The following is a 16,818-nucleotide window of genomic DNA, read 5'->3' on the forward strand; positions in this document are numbered from 1 at the left end:
TTTTTGGGGCAGACCCACTCACCAGTTTCTTGAAACAATCCTCGAAGAAGGCGGTCATCGAGCGGTACAGATGTCGCTTGACCCCCGACAGACTGTGACCTTCGTCGGGATATATCTGCTGTTTGTAGAGCACTCCCTTGCTGGTCAGAGATCTGGCCAAAACCATGGACTGCTGGACATGGACATTGTCGTCGGCGGTGCCATGAACCAGAAGGAACTGGCGCTCCCTCAGGTTGTCCACGTACTTGGAGAGGTCGCTCTCCTCGTAGCCCTTGTAGTTGTCCGTCACGTTGGGGAAACTGAGATACCTTTCGGCGTAAGTAGAGTCTGTGATGGAAGGATAAAAAAAAGATTTCAAGGAAAACTCATTATCATAATCTCTAGGAAGTAAAACCTACCATATAACTTCCAGTTGGTGACCGGGGAGACACTGATTCCGCACTGGAAGATGGACTGCTGTCCGGCCAGGGCCAGGGCAGCCGTGTAGCCGCCATAACTCCAGCCCCAGACACCCATACGTCGAGCATCGATGAAGTGGAGGTTATCCCGGAGGTACTCACTGACCTCCAGCTGGTCGGAGACCTCCACGCTGCCCAGCCGCTTGTAGACCTCGTGGAGCAGCTGGTAGCCCTGACCCGAAGAGCCACGACCATCGATCTCGACCACAATGTAGTCCTTGCTGCCGGCCAGGTAGGTATTCCAATCCACGTGCCAGCGGTCGGTGACCAGCTGGCTGCCGGGGCCGGAGTACACATGCAAAATGGTGGGATACCGGGTGATCTCATCCTCGCGCAGGACCGGCGGCAGAAACAGGCGGACTTGGGCGTGATATCCTCCGGAGATCATGACCGGGAAGGTCTTCACCTGCGGCATGGCTGTCTTGGCCATTTTCTCCTTAAGCCGTGTGTTGTTTTGAACGGTGACTAGGAGCTCCAGAAACTGAGACTTGGGGGACTCTTCGCTAGCCGGCTTCTCCCCGCTTCCCTCCGTCGGTGGTTCCTCCTGTTGGGTGCTCTGCCTCTTCGCTTTGGGTCCTCCGGCAGGACCTGTGGATTTCAGGCCATATAAGATAGAGGTGGGCACGACGGGGCCCAGGCAATCGATGAGGACATAGCGCGCCTGCAGGGAGTGTGGGAACTGCGCCTCATGGTACAGACAGTCACTGGGCGGTGGTGGTAGCGGTGCACTCTGACCCCTGCCTCCGGGCCGTTGCTGTTCCACTGGCAACGCAGGCGGAGCCTGCTGGACCTCTTCCTCCTCAGAGTCCTCCCAGTCGTCGTCCCAGGCGGTGACCAGTTTCGGTGGTGACTTGGTGTGGCCCTCCTCGACGCCATCGGCCCGTTGCGTTACCGGCGGACAGGTCAGGCAGTCGGGGCTGTGCAGAGCCTGGCCTTGGCGGGCTGGCAGGGCGGATACGCGATACAAGTGCTGTTGCGAGGGAAGACGCTCAGGAGTGCCAAGGAAGTAGCTGAAACATAAAAATACTCAAATCATAAGGATCTATCGCCAATCCATCTTTTTCCTTTGATAAATGCGATAAGTCAGACTGTACTTGATACAAAAACGTTAAATTTTAGTGGCATTCCCCATCAAACCTCGATTTGCACTTCGAGGAGGGAAAAGGCACTTTCATTGGCATACAACCACTTACATCCAATTATCCAGCTGATCCCAGTGCAGCAATCGATTCACCTCGTAGGGCCCGTGGGTGAGGGGCAGGACCCGATTCTTGTCAATGTCCACGTGTACGATGTGCCGGAAATAGCCTGTGATTAAGGCGGTAGTGGTTGGTAAACGAGTAGAACGAGTAGCACGGGCCAGAGAGTTAGGGACAGAAAAGAGGCTTTGTCACTCGAAGGAACAAGGACAATTTGGCATATGGATGACTCACCAAACAGACCGTCGCGCAGCGGTGAGATGGCCACATACACACTGGCGTTGGAAGAGAAAAGCGGCACTGCCACAGTGTCCACCCACCCGCGTCCATCGCCGCTCACTCGGTGGGTCTGCAACGGATTCGATAAGAGTGGTTTGGGTTTAATTGGGGGTTCGTTAGCTAGTTTGGCCCCAACCGGTGGGTAGTTGCGTTTAGTGCCAGGACCTACCTCAATGCACTCGAAGGTGGGGGCTTTGCAGACACTGACCACGGAGATGTTTTGCGGTCGGTTCAGCCAAACTACGGCTATCTTGGAGTGGCTCACCCAACTGGCGCTGCTAAAGTAGTGGTCTCTGGATGGGAAACAAGAAAGGGTATTCCATTAAGTAACTTAAGTAATATACAATATCGATAAATTATTCAAACTTATACCGAATTCTTTACTTACTCATGAGCCAGAATTTGCGGTGGCCGCAGGTCAGTGATGTGAACTTTCTGGGGATCCTTCAAGTCAGCTACGCGCAGGGTAACCGTGGGGTTCTGTGTGCCTGGCTTGGGATAGCTGTCACCGGAATAGAAACAAAACAATGGCCAGGCATTATGTTATAATCCATCCATGGCTTGCCTACTTCACGATGACTCAACCCTCTTTAATTGGACAACCTTTCGGCACTGCTCTGACACAGGACGTTGGATGTTGACCTCCACCCCAGGCAATTTATCAAACCCAATTGACAGGGGATCAACATGTATATTGGGTATATGGGTTGGGTATATGTGTGTGGCCCCTGAAGCCTTGTGAAGTTGTTTTGTCTTAGGGCAGAAAACTAATTTTAATGCCCCGAACTTTCAGTCAGGCATGGCCCGACTCCACATCCAAATCCACCTGTGAAAAGGTCCTCCCACTGTCACTTCATGAATTTTAAGCGTGACGCTAGAAGGCTATAAGGCCATTAGGTCTAACGACTGGCACACGACCCAGAGCCCGGGGATGGGGCATCATTAACACATAATCGAAAAGTGATATAGCCGATTCCCTGGCCGTAATGGGGTCACGACTTACCGTAAGGATCTGATTTCCGGGTACAGGTTGGCGTGCGGATTACTTCCGGCCGATGAACCTCCGCCTCCTGACGACCCTGCTCCGCCTCCATGACCGCCGCCACCGAGACCCGCTGCTGCTGCAGCTGCAGCCGCTCCTCCTGACGGTCCCGTCGTTCCATACCAGGCGAAGTGCTGCTCCTGCACGTGCGTATCATTGAAGGTGGCATACAGCATCAGTTGGCCATTGTCGGACATCCAAATCGCATTATTTGCATGAAGGATTTCCTCTGCAAAAAGGCGAGAGCGAAACGGGAAATTGAAATAAGTTGGAACGGCTGGTCTGGCTGTCCAGTTGGGGCATTATAGCACGTAATATGCTCAGTTCAGATTACATCCAAGGCAATATGGGTATTCATTTTCCAACTGTTAGGGTATACCTTATAATAGCCCCAACTCTCAGTCAAAAAAATGGCTTAACTTTTTAAGAAATTAAAATTTTTATAAAAGAAAGAAATACTTTCAAGAAGGCCTTTCAATAATTCCTCTTACCTTCGTACAACCAATCTGGAATGCCATTGTACACCACTCCGGGCACCGCATCATGGGTAATCCGATGCACCACGGGACTGCGAACCTCCTGCCTGTAGTAGATATCGTAGCTCTGCACCCAGACCAGGGCATTCCCGGAGGGCGTGAAACGGGCGTAGTGCAGATAGGGCCACTCCTCCTGGTGGCCACTGTGGCGCAGCTTGATGCTCTCGCTATCGGGGATTACCGGAGAAAGTGCTAAAATTCACACACAACTGGCACCTGGCTGGGTACTCACCTGGTCTGAATGTCGTAGAGCGTGTACTGGGCCAGGTACGAGTGCCGGAACAATTTCACAACGTTTTGGGCCAGGAGCAGATAGCGCTTGTCCGCCGATATGGTGAAAGTGAAGGGGGCCAGGGTTTTCTAGTTGAAAAGAGAGAGAGAGAGAGAGCTATTAAATGTTTGCTTGCAAATTATGTGGAAAACTGTTAAAGAGGAGGCCGACAATTCAGCCAGCAATTCAGTGAACGTGGCACGTGAACACGTTGCGTATACGCAATTTTAATTAAAATTTTAATGGTCTTTTCTGATTCGCTCGCAAATGGCGGAAGCTGGTTGAGTTTTTGGCGGATAGATGGGTTGAGGTGGGACTTGGGCTTTGGGCCTTGGAAATTTTCGAAATTTGCGGCATTGTTTATGGACCGGAATCCCTCTATAGTGTATACTGTATTCTGAATACGGAATGTTGCCAAAGAGTTGCTGTCTGCTGTCTTAATTTGCTTTCCGAGCAAAAGCAAATTTGCTTTCTCTCTATCTGTAGACTAACAGCACTCAATCAAGAGCCTGAGTTGATGCTTTCTATTTAGCTATTCATTGCTCATTTCTTGTTTTACTTTATGAACGAACGAAATAACTTTATCCTGGAGATCCCAGATCCTTAACCGGTCTATGAATATGCATTGCCATTATGTTGAATGTTTCGACTGCTCACTCGACAGTCTGCCTGCTGCCTTCAGCCTTCTGGCTGCTGCCTTGGATTCGGCTGCACATTAATTATTTCCCACTCAACTGGCAACTGTTGACTGGCAGGCAGCACTTGTTGCACCGCCACTGTCTGCATATTTTTTGGCCCTTCAGGCACTCAAAAATTTTCGCTTGCCAACTTGGCAAAGGCGCAGAGTATGGCTTTGGCTCATTCATTTTCTTTTCCTTTAGTTTCTTTTATTTGTTTGTTTTTCCAATTCCAAGCCAGGGCATTATTCATTAGAAAGCGTTTTACCTCGGTGAGGGGTTTTCCCGCGAATCCATTCAACCGCCCTCCTCCCAACCAGACACACACACATGTGTGTGTTTACCCAGCCATTGACATAAAAATCTTTTTGCCTTTTATCGTTATCGCTGGATGGGAAGAGGGGAGCGGCCAGGAACGATAACTTGGCCCATTTGTTTCGCCCACTTTTGTGTGCGCCATAATATCAGTTAACATTGCCAAGTCGAGTGTGTACACTTGAGATATCTGCCTAGCGGCACGCCTACTTCCAGACTCCCACACTCCTTGGACTATATCTAGGTCTCCGACAACTCCCCGACTCGTAAATAAGATGGGGCAAATATTTATTCAGCTCAGAGAGAGATAAGCAATAAGCAAACAAACGGCGGCAATAGTGGCCGGCGACAAAAACAGGGGCCAAAAAGGATTTCTAAGGACATGGGGCTGGAGGATCGCAATGTACTTACAAATGTCACGTTGGACATGAGGACACGTTCCGAGCGATTGGCTGCATTCAGCAGACAGATGCGACCCAAATGGTCCTGGTACAAAAACTCCTCGCCTGCAAAAAATACAAAATACATACAACATTCAACAAAAACATCATGGAATATCAAGGAGAGCGAGGAATAAAAAAAAAAGAAGTAGGACGGAAATTAAAAGCGATTTGGACGATGGAATGATGAAACCGTTGAATCGCACAACACACTTACCATCGATCCAGCTGCCGTTGGCGTGTTGCGGCAAAAAGAGGCCATCGACGATGTCCTGCAGCTTGATGCGCTGCCCCTTGACGCGAGGTCCTTCATCGGGGGGCGTGAGCAGCACCTTTTTTGATAAATGTAGAAATTTTATAGATTGTCTTCTGCACACACAAGCACACTCATTCACAACACCAACACCAATACGAACAACATATACAACAGCAACAACGAATTGAACATAAAAGTTTCGATGGTGCGGGGGGAAGGATAATTTATATATCGGGCAGCCACAAATTTTTGCAAAAGAGTAAACAAACAGACAAGAGACAAAAATGAGCGTAACGTATTTACACAAAAATGTATTCAGATTCTTTTAAAATATATGCGGGTAGGGTATACATATACTTATAAATATTAATGGTAGTTCTAGTTCTCTTTTAGCCACAACAGTCCCCGGCTGTTGTTGAAATAAATACAAATACGAAACCGCCGAAAAGCAGGCCACAAAAACATTGCTTGGGGAACTGCGGAGTTGTTTGGGGAACTTTTTACGATCCAATCACGGATGCGTGCTTGTTTGTTTTAGCTTCTGTGGTGTGTTGTTTTAAAGTGAACAAAATAACATTTAACTGCTTAAATAAAAAACAATTGTTTTGCCAACAAATTGGTGTATCCTACATTTAAATAATTATTTTATTTTAGAGTGGTTGATAGTCACACATAATATTTTCAATTATTTTGCATTCACTTTTCCAACTCGATTTTTTTTTTCATTTCTTTTCTATGAAAATGTAATTGAATTTGGTTTTGTGTTTTTGGATTTCTGGGTTTCTGAGCTTCCCAATTGTTGTTTTATTCAGCCAATGAGCCGAAAAACACTAAAATTGAATCTTATTTAATTGCCCATAAATTCCCTTTTGACAGAAATTTATATAAATTGGTTACGATTACACCACACAGAGAAACAGTATCATGCTACACTATTTTGTTGCTTTCTATGCCCAGTTTCTGGGAGAGACTTACCACCGATGTTACAATCAGGGCCAGGACAATGATTATGACCAGGAGGGCGATGAGGATCCCACGCCAGTTCCGTTGGTTCGGATTGCTGGAGACCAACTGTGCGAAAAAAAGAGAAATAATAAGGAAGAAACATTAGGAAAATTAATTGAGAAACGATGGAATGCAAATGCTGCACATAAAGAGCACGTGCGGCTCATTACCCCAAGAAGTTATGAAAGCCTGGCAATAATAAACTGGCCAGAACCGCAAATAATTGGTTGGCCAAGATGCAATTAGTAAACTGATGATTCAGTTTTGCCTCGGAGCGTGTGTTGCCGGCCATTGAACCGTCTCATAAACGGTTTTCCTTCCAATTTATGTCTACCCCAAGGCCCGAACAAGGCCCATACTTACCATCCAGACCAAAACAAACAGGCCCGGACCAAAAATCCCTTGGAAATCAACGCTTAATGCATATTTAATGTAGTCAACCAACAATGGCGAGCCGAAACCCAAATTAAACACGACAAAAACTAAACTCACGCAGCTTGTACGAGTTCATACCGATTTTTACGAGGCGGTGGCCCAGAGGAGAGACCCTGGTCCTAGTCAGTCCTAGTCCATCATGTCTCATATATATGTATGTGGAACCGCTTTACTCGTATAATTAATTAAGGGCTCGTAAAACTATGTCTCTCATGTTAGATAAACAAAATGCAAAAAAAATGGCAATGTATTAATCAGGACTTGCGTGCCAAAGTGCTTCTGTTTATCAAATTTAATTGTGGGGATTCATTTTTAGACTATCTATTTCTAGATAGAAGAGATAAATATTTAAAACGCTCTCTAATCGATAAAGTTTGCCAAGAGGGGTGGAAAGAGGTCTCAATTAAAATCGCATAAATATGCTGAAGCCGCAAAGCTTCCGTTTTGGCCATTAGTGCAGGTGGGTGGAACGCGAATCTTAATTAATAATACGATTTTCACACAAATGGGGGACAAATAGCGAGCAAACACGTTCAGCATCAGGGCACACACGCATCCTTTGCCAGCATGTTTATTTATAAGCGCCCTCCTCCGACACATCCTTTCATCGGATATCGGAGTCGGAATCGGAATCGGCACCTGGCCCTAGTCCTGGCCCCCCTAGTCCTTTGTGAATTTATTGCTACCAGCGGCAAAGTGAAAACATCGTAAACTAAACTATCAAACAACAATAGAGACCTCAAGCTCGGCAAACTTTCGAGCGAACTTTTTTATTTTTCACTTTTCTGCATGAAAGCATTTTCGTGGAATCATAATAATAATAATAATTTCCTGCGGGCACACGCAGCGTATACTTCATTTGTTTTAATTGAATTGAATTTATAGTCTCGCCCTGCCTCCTCACTGGCATGGAGGGTCAAGTCATAGAGTCCTTGGGACACTTGCATAAAAACAAGAGAGCTGCAAAACACTTACGTTGATTGCCGGAAAGGAAAACATTCTCTATGTATATAGAGTGTATATGTATTCTCAAGTAAATATGCAAAATATGCGAGCATAAATGAAATTTAAACACTCAACTTGATGAGTTGCTGTTAACGCTAAAGGAATTAAAAATAATGACAGTCATCAATTTTGCCGAAAAGGCCGCCACTTGCCACAAAACTCAATGAATTTACTTCTGACGGGCCTCTGGGGGATGCCCTTGTTTGTTTTTTTTTTGGTTAATGGGAGCATTCCAATGGATTATGGCACATGAGCGGCGTCTTCAATTAATTTCAATAAATTTTTAATGCCCTGCTATTAGGCCTGGTCTTGGAATTTCTAAGGATGTTCTCTATTTCAGGATAGATACGGCCGGATATACGGCGGCAACAAAGTTTGGAGCAAGTGTTGGTGGCAAATAAATGTTTCTTCGCAAACAAATTGATTAAAAGTTTTAATTGATGTGTCAGTTGTTTAAAATTACTGAGATATACCCAAAGATTTTCAGACTCCTGTGGATTTCCGATCCTGTTGGCTGCAATAAACTTACCCAGAACCGAAGGCCGTTTGTTTTATGGATATGGTAAACTTTTGCGGCTTGGCTGGGAATATATTGTAACCAAAATTGCACACAATGCGCCACTCGACATATGAATCTGAAAACGTATTGGAAGCGGATAGCGATTTAAGTGCTCGCGAATAAAAAATGGCCAAGAGTTCGAGGAAAAAAAAAACAATTGGAAAAACCGGAAGTCAGTTCCACTTTTTAATGATGTTTGCTCGTGAGATTTTCTTTGGTTTTTATTTTATTCTGACTTGTGGTTATCCTGGGGATTTTCGATCAACATTGTTATCATTTCATTTGTTAACAAACACAGTGACCACATTTTCCACAGGGAATTACTCGTATACATATTGCGAAAAAGAGTCCAGAGTACCGAGTTGATTAAATTCTTGGTTACCTGAGATTTAATCCACTGCGAAACCCCAAATGCTAAAGTATTCTTTTCCAGGCACAATTCCGAGTTTAAATTTAATCCATTGGGGATGTGCTGGAAATTCTATCCCGACCAAAGGCGCAAAACAACCGAATGAAGAGTCAGTCCCCTTTCCCACTTTTGCTTTTTTACTTTCACCGAGCTGGCCACGGGGCAGAGATAATGCGAATGGGGAAACTCATGGCATCCTCATGACATATATACATCTATGTAGGTATATGTAGGTATATAGTATTGTATATATATACTGCTACAATCCCGATCCCGACCAGAGAGCATTAGCTGCCTTTTGCGGTTAAGCTCGTCAGCTGAGCTGGGAAAAGTTTGCTTTCTCTTCTCGAGTGCAGAAAGTTGAAAGAGCCGGAGCTTGTGGCTTCCAGGGGTGATAATAGAGGGTCAGGACTAGGAGAGGAGGAGTGGAGCCCGCCAGTTATTTGCATAAGTTGTCATAGTTATTAAGCTGTGAGCGTTAAAATTCTTTGCTGCACACTTTTAAGCGCATTAAAAATAGATGCCCGTTATAGTATTTGTAGTGGCCAACATGGATAGGAGAATGAGTTCTCCAGAAGGGGGTAAAGGTCAAGGGGCTGCGGTACAGACACCTCCACCCACTGCCAGTGAAAGTGTCGTTTTCAATTAACTTGCCAGTTGGCTTGCCAAGGAGGATGGTTTCGAGTTAATCGCATTAAAAAGCAGCTGTTCGCCAAAGACTAGGTTACCTAGGAATTGCTCCATGAATTTCGTATTAAGAAAATTTCCATCTTAAAATTGAATGGCCAAAAATGGGGGAGGGCTTTGTTGTCAAAGAAAATAATAGAAAATAAATAGAGGTTAAGCCTTATTAGTTTTTTTTTGGCTTTCATGAAAGTTGTTCAAAGATTTCCAATCAAGTTGATAGAGAATCGATCTAAGCTTCATTTAAGGTGTTCCATTTAAGGATAGTGAGAGAGTGTCCTTGCTATTCTTCAGTTTTTAAGAAAGTCCTATCAGAAAAATGCTCTTCAAAGCTTATTAAAACTTAAGGTATTATGTAGGTACTTTTTCCAGTGCACACTTATGCCAATCCTTGATGACCTCTCACTTTTTCGAAAGCTTGAACCTTCCAAACAAAATTTTTACCGAATTTCGTCTGGCCATGTTTGCTTTTCACTCAAAGTCATGGTAAATGCATGGTAAACTTCTGAATCCAATGAAAGCTGACATATTGCATTCTTCTCTAAGGATATTTTTCTTGTTGTTGCTTTCGCGAAAATTCACGAGTCCTTGAGGTACCTATGGGCGGCATCCGCGAAACATTCCATAAGGGCAATATTGCCTTTCCCCTTGGGCTGGCGACATTAGTAAGCCATCTTTACGGCCTGCTGCCTTCCTGGCAAACATCAGATCCGTAAACAGTCCTTCGGTGGGCGCGAGTGATTGCGATTTCGATGGCGATGGCGATGACGATGGCGATGACGATGGCGACGGCGTTGGCAGAAAGGATGCAGACAGGCAGGGTGCATCCTTGCACGCTAGTTGTCTGACTTTCCGGCATGTCAGCCCTATTGTCTACATACCTGTATGAGCTCCACCTCACCTGGTGCCTCCTGCCGGCCCTATTCTCCCCCTTACACTCTTGTCAAGAACAGTTTAGCTCAAGGCCATAACGGCACAACATTTGCTATGACTGTCAGGTGAGTGTGTGTGCGTGTGGCACTGTGGCAGTGTGTGGGTGGGTGCTCACCTCTATGTCAACACATACTTGAGCTTCCATTACACGGCCATGATTGCTTATTTTTCCATTTTTTTTTCATTGTACTTTTCTAACGTGTTCCTGCAGGTGTCGCGGCTGTCGGCGGTCGTTAAGTTGCCTGAATTTGTCAAAATAAAATGTAATATGCCAGAGCTGACACAATTGAATGCAACATGAGTTATTGTTGGGCTTTTAGGGGGGATTATTTATAGAAGGATTAAGTTTCCCATAGATTGGGTATGAATTTAAAAGTCAATTTAAACCCTTCAACCATATCCTGATTTATTAAAATCTCTGTTTATTTAATAAAAAATTTATATTTCCCTTTAAAACATACAGATAAGAATCAAAACTTAAACAAACATTTACCTTAAACATTTGATAGCTGCACGAATTTGGGAAAGCCCTGTTGAACCGTCTTGCGCCACAACACCTGCCAGCCATCATTAGCATTATCACAACAAGTGAAATAGATTGGATGCACCGTCAAACTTGATTCCACCGATAATGGATGGGAGAAAGTTTGTCCCCCAAATTCCCTCCCCTCATATCGCTGGAGGTCAGGAGGTTAGAGGTGGATTTCGGAGCTAGGTAGATGTCGTAGTGGAAATGCCGGCTAATTGATTTCCGCTCGAATGGCTGATTGCCATTTCGACTGGCTGTTTATCTTTGCAGCCGTTTGACACTCCCACACACCCACACCGCACCACCTGAATGTCTGCCTGGATGCCTGTCTGCCTCCCGGCTTGCCACCTCATCGCAATCAACCTGCAACTTAGTATGCAAAGCACACGGTCACAAACACACACCCCACACCCTCCCATGGCAACACGGACATGCAGCGCATGGCTAATTCAATTTGCAATTGTAGTCGGGTCCGTGTAGTCGCAGAACAGAGTTTTGCATTTGAATAACATGCGGAATTTATTTCAATTAGCAGCGCGGCCGCAAAGCTGATTCCTCGACGCCACGAAAAAATGCAACGAGGCATGCGGAAAACCAGCTGACCATCAAAGTCAGTATCCGGACTCTGTGGGCCCTGGCGGAAAAGCGGATGACGATGATGAAAATGGTGGGAGGAAAATCAAGTTGCTCGTCGCTGAGTCGTTGAGCGAACTTTTCCGTCTCCCCGAAGTGCACTCTTCACAAGTTCAAATCAGAGTGAGTGGCGGCTGAAGTGGCAGCGTAAGAGCTTAGTCCGCCAGGACTTGTGGGCCAACTAGAGCCAATAATAAGCCAAAAGCTAAGAAGAGCTTAGCCAATATATGTCCCTTAGCAAAAGAAAACTTGGCTAACTGAAAATTAAGTCTTATCATTTTTATAAAAATGGCTTTAATACAATATTTATTCATAAAAATATTTTAAAAAGAAGTAAGGACATAAGAAGTTATAAACCTGTCCTTCCCTATGTCTAACATCTATCGACTTAATACTTCACATACCCCTTCTAAAATCTTAAAACCGCATGGAGGGTCAATATGGCCCCCAGCGATGGCTATATCTTGGCCAATTTCCATCGGATTCTTGAGCGAAATACCTTAAACGATTTGTAGATTGATTCTCCATCAATCTGCATCAAAATCTAGGGACAAAATATTTTTTAGATTTTTCGTCCCATTTTCTCTGGGATCCCCTTCTAAAATCTGAAAACCGCATGGAGGTTCGATTTGGCCCCCAGCGATGGCTATATCTTGGCCAATCTCCATCCGATTCTTGAGCGGAATACCTTCAACGATTTGTAGATTGATTCTCCACCAATCTGCATCAAAATCTAGGAACAAAATATTTTTTAGATTTTTCGTCCCATCAACATTGACATCAATATCTAGGAACAAAATATTTTTTAGATTTTTCGTCCCATTTTCTGGGGGGTCCCCTTCTAAAATCTGAAAACCGCATGGACGTTCGATTTGGCCCCTAGCGATGGCTATAGCTTGGCCAATTTCCATCCGATTCTTGAGCGAAATTCCTTAAACGATTTGTAGATTGATTCTTCATCAATCTGCATCAAAATCTAGGAACAAAATATTTTTTAGATTTTTCGTCCCATTTTCTGGGGGATCCCCTTCTAAAATCTGAAAACCGCATGGACGTTCCATTTGGCCCCCAGCGATGGCTATATCTTGGCCAATTTCCATCCGATTCTTGAGCGGAATACCTTAAACGATTTGTAGATTGATTCTCTATCAATTTGCATCAAAATCTAGGAACAAAATATTTTTTAGATTTTTTATGGAATTTCTGGCACCCTGATATATATCTTGGCCAATCTTGGCTTTATCTTTAGCGGAATACCTCAAACTTCCGTCTTACCACCAATCTGCAACAAAATAGAAGGTAATGTTATTTTGTTTTTTAATGGTATCATGATAGAAAATCCAGCCCCTTAATTAATAAGTTAATCTTTTTATCCTGCTGACGTCATTTGCCAATTTGAATGTCCTCTAATGGTTTCTTCAGGCTCTTTTCAATTTTCCCAGTCATTAAACAATTTGAAATTTTAATCCCGACGTCAATTTCGGGTTTTGGGTTTAATTTTGAATCTGGGAATAAAAGTCGAGCAGGAAGGAAAGTAACCCTCTAACCCCGCACGCGAGCACACGTTCCTGGCAATATTTGTTTTTAAAATTAATTATGCCTAATTATATTTGGGCATAAAACATATTCTTTTTTTTTGTGTTGTGTTAGGTCTTTTTGGGTTTTGGTTTGAGTTCCGTTCTGTTCACGTTTGGGTTCTCTGTCGGTTGTTGGGTTTTTACGCTACGCAAGTATAACAAAAGAAATTACCTCATCATCGTAATTATCCTGCTCAGGCATGACTTGATGTTTGTTGGCTTAAAGCGATGGATTTGGCGGAAGTCCGAGGGGCTGACTGGGATGGTTGACAAATTAAAGAAGCCGCCGGCTGTTGTCTCTGACGACGACTACGACGACGACGCCCAGCTCTTCTTTCGGTAGCTGTTATGCTATGCTTTTTAGATTGCTAATCGAATCTATCAATTTCCTTAGCGATAATTTGCGAGCTCTCCGAAAATTTGTCTTATTTTCCGATTCAAGTGGCTGGCTGGCAGGCGCATCAGCTCGCTGAGGATGCTGGCATCTTGTGGGGCACGAGATAGCTGGAGTTACTGCCTTTCGCCGGCTGATGCTGGTTCATACTTTTGCAAATTATTTTTCAAGCGCGTCCTTGACTCTTGCCAACTGTCCTTCCAACCATCAGGCACGCTCCGGTTCCGCCTCCTACTCGTAATTCTGCCTTGTTGCTAATTGTGAATTGGTGTTGCCTTTTGACTTAGGAACTTGTCGTTTCTGGGGGGGTGGAGATTGGTGAGGGGGCTCCTTGTAAAATGCGCTTTTGTTGTTAGTTTTTCCCGCTGGCTGCTTCCGCCTAGACTAATGAGCATACATTTTCAATTTTGCCGCTCCTGCTGGTTTACAGTGTTTTGCTTTTGTCTTTGTTGGTGTAGCTGTGCCGCTGTCGTTGGTGTAGCTCTTCAGACACTAATGATGCAGCATACTTTTAGGCCAAGCGCTAAATTGGAATAGAGTGGGGTTGGGACAGGAAGAGAAAACACACATTTTTTTTTAAATTCAGTTTTTTGCTTAAACATTCTTGTTAGTTGTTGTTGTTGTTGTTGCATCTTCTTGTGTTGTGTGTTGCTGTTGTTATTGCTGTTGTTAGTGCCAATTTTTTGTGTTGTGCTTTTAGCCTTGTGAGTGCACGTGTGTGTGATGTGTGTGTTTGTGGGGAACTTATATAACATGACACATGTTTTCTGCTACTGCTGCTGCTGCTACTGCATACTTTGGGGCTGCTTAGCCTGCACTTGTCTCTGTGTGCGCTGGGCTTCTCTGGCATTTGGATGTAGGTTAAGTAGTCTAGTGTTTAAATATTTGCATCAACAAAGGCCACTGCCCAAAAGCAGGCAATGTTACTTTCTAATTACAATGTGGTAGTAGCGTTTCTGCTTCATTCTTGTGTTTTTAGTTCAACATGCAGGTAACCCAAAATAAAAAAACTAATCTGTTTAGTATGCAGAATGTTGCATGCAGATTGTGGGTGGGGAAGAGGTGGTACAGTGGCATGTTGCGCGCCTTTAACACTTTAAACATGACTGTGTTGTTATATGCAAATTTGATCGGGTGCGGGGTGGTGCACTATAGTGGCTGAGTTGAGTGTTAATAGCATTACATTTTCAATTTAAGTTATGGCAAGTATTTTTTCTGCTTCCCTTCTTCTTGGTAAGCTTTCTAAGCAGCTTATTATGCAAAATGCATGCACAGTGAACGAGGGTTAAGGGGCATATGGAGGAATCTGTTTAGAGCTGGGTGGTTTGTTGATTTAAATTATGGTTTATTGATTTAGAAAATTACTAATTGAAAGGAGAAACTAATCAAGAGACGGAAACACAGACTTATAATTATAATATGTAGTGTATAGTACGGAATCTCTTTTAAATAACAAAGAAAACAATCCCCAACTACTTGTAGATCTTATACCCATTATCCCCATAATCCTTGACATAGAATAGTACAATATATTATATACATAATGGCAGCAACATGACCTGAAGAAGCCAAATGATACCTCCCAACTAAACACTTCTCCCAGCCTTGCAGTCTCCCTGCCAAAAATACTGAAGCTTGATCTTTTCCCAAGAGCAGCTTTGGCTTAAATGGCCAATGACACACAAATAATCTACAATAGCTCTGGGAGGAGCGGGAGACCAAAGTGTGTGCTTATCATTTGCCTGAGTCATCTTTAGGGAGCATTCACTGTGCACTCTTCTTTGGAACGCATTACAATGCAAAAACTTTTGGCCATTGTGGGACTTTTTGCTTGGCTTTCCACCTCAACCGACGGTCAGAACTATAAATTAAAAAAAAGAAAACAGAATCCTCGGTCTAAACATCACTTTGGGGAACAATGGAACTGTTTGATATAGCAACGAACATAAATTTCATTAATTTTTACATAACCAAATTGTTGGGAGAAGTTTTTTGTTTTATATTCCCTGTTGTTGATGTTTTTTCGGACTCGCTTGCGCAGCCAAGCGCAAATTTTATTGTTTTCGTGAAAATTGGTTTTTATTTTTTATGCCAGAACAATGTAGCATTGGAAAATTCTTTGCGTTACAACAAAATAAAAGGAAAAGTCATTGCATATTTGTCGGCGTTAAGAATTGCGGTTAAGCGGAGGTGACTCCAATACCTTTTCCTTCATATTTAATTTTAAAAGCACCGAACCAGCAACTGCTTTCAATTCCAAATTGAATTTCAATAAAAAATGCAAAGCAAAATAGTTTGTATTAAATTTATTATGCAACCATCGTTCTAGGACTGCGGAATAAAGTTTATTTTCTATTTTCCATCTCTGCTACTTTTTCGTTATTTTTTTTACATACTTTGTGAGTTTCGTGTATTTTGTTATCAACATGTTGACATTCATTCGTGTGGGCGAATATGATATTCGTCCTTCATGACTTTTATTGTCTCTACCTGTGCTCTCCGGCTCGCTTCCGGTCTGATGCAACCGTGCGTAAGTCGCTTCCGGTTGAGGGACGACCAGAGTGCTACTACTACACGTATAGTTACACCCACACGATGGGACATATATCATTGTCATATGTTTTCCATATCGTACTCTTGACATTTTCTAAAAAATTTTAAATTTATTGCTCCAATGAAGCGATACAAGACTACATTTGGAAAATATGAATTGTTGATTTTATGTATACTCGTATTAGACCCAGGACCCAGCTCAAAAAACCGAAATTCGATTGCCAATTTTTGATAGAGGTTGTGCCGCAGCAGGGGGAGAAATCAATTGCAGTTGCTGGTGTATACGTGTTGCAACCGTCCGCCAATTTGAGCGGACACTTTTGCGGCTTTTGACATGGCGGCTACGTGCCACTTACGGCTGGACCGCGGCCCATGATGTTGCACGTAAGCCGTAAACGTTTTTAGTGGATTTGTGGCGTGTCTGTCTGACTTGGTCGACTCGGCTGTTACGAGCCCCATAATGTTTCATTAGTGGCTTCTTGCCAGCGCCGGCAGTGTGAGCACGAATTTAAGAAAGTTCACCCATCTGCCTCTCTGATCGAATTGGGAATTTTATTTTATTCCATAATTTATTGTTATAAGAGGGAGAGAGGGTCTTACGTTTCACCCATTAAGGGTGCTCTCCGTAT

General features: G+C 43.9%; 1 protein-coding gene across 2 annotated transcripts in view; it reads right to left on the reverse strand.

Annotated features, from left to right (window-relative positions):
* The window catches only part of LOC6498501 (inactive dipeptidyl peptidase 10), a 33,500-nt gene that overhangs the window by 5,729 nt on the left and 10,953 nt on the right, over positions 1–16,818 (reverse strand). For both annotated transcript variants that reach the window (XM_001962919.3, XM_014906674.2), the window contains exons 2-14: positions 13,415–14,159; positions 6,449–6,544; positions 5,435–5,549; positions 5,189–5,283; positions 3,747–3,874; positions 3,470–3,681; positions 2,940–3,207; positions 2,325–2,438; positions 2,106–2,229; positions 1,892–2,006; positions 1,652–1,766; positions 399–1,468; positions 23–327 (exon numbers count right to left, since the gene is read on the reverse strand). In XM_001962919.3, coding sequence (XP_001962955.1) covers positions 23–327; positions 399–1,468; positions 1,652–1,766; positions 1,892–2,006; positions 2,106–2,229; positions 2,325–2,438; positions 2,940–3,207; positions 3,470–3,681; positions 3,747–3,874; positions 5,189–5,283; positions 5,435–5,549; positions 6,449–6,544; positions 13,415–13,444 — 2,787 coding nt within the window. In that variant the 5' untranslated portion in view covers positions 13,445–14,159. The remainder of the gene's footprint in view (positions 1–22; positions 328–398; positions 1,469–1,651; positions 1,767–1,891; positions 2,007–2,105; positions 2,230–2,324; positions 2,439–2,939; positions 3,208–3,469; positions 3,682–3,746; positions 3,875–5,188; positions 5,284–5,434; positions 5,550–6,448; positions 6,545–13,414; positions 14,160–16,818) is intronic.

This window comes from Drosophila ananassae, chromosome 3R (assembly GCF_017639315.1).
Source record: "Drosophila ananassae strain 14024-0371.13 chromosome 3R, ASM1763931v2, whole genome shotgun sequence".
NCBI lineage: Eukaryota > Metazoa > Arthropoda > Insecta > Diptera > Drosophilidae > Drosophila > Drosophila ananassae.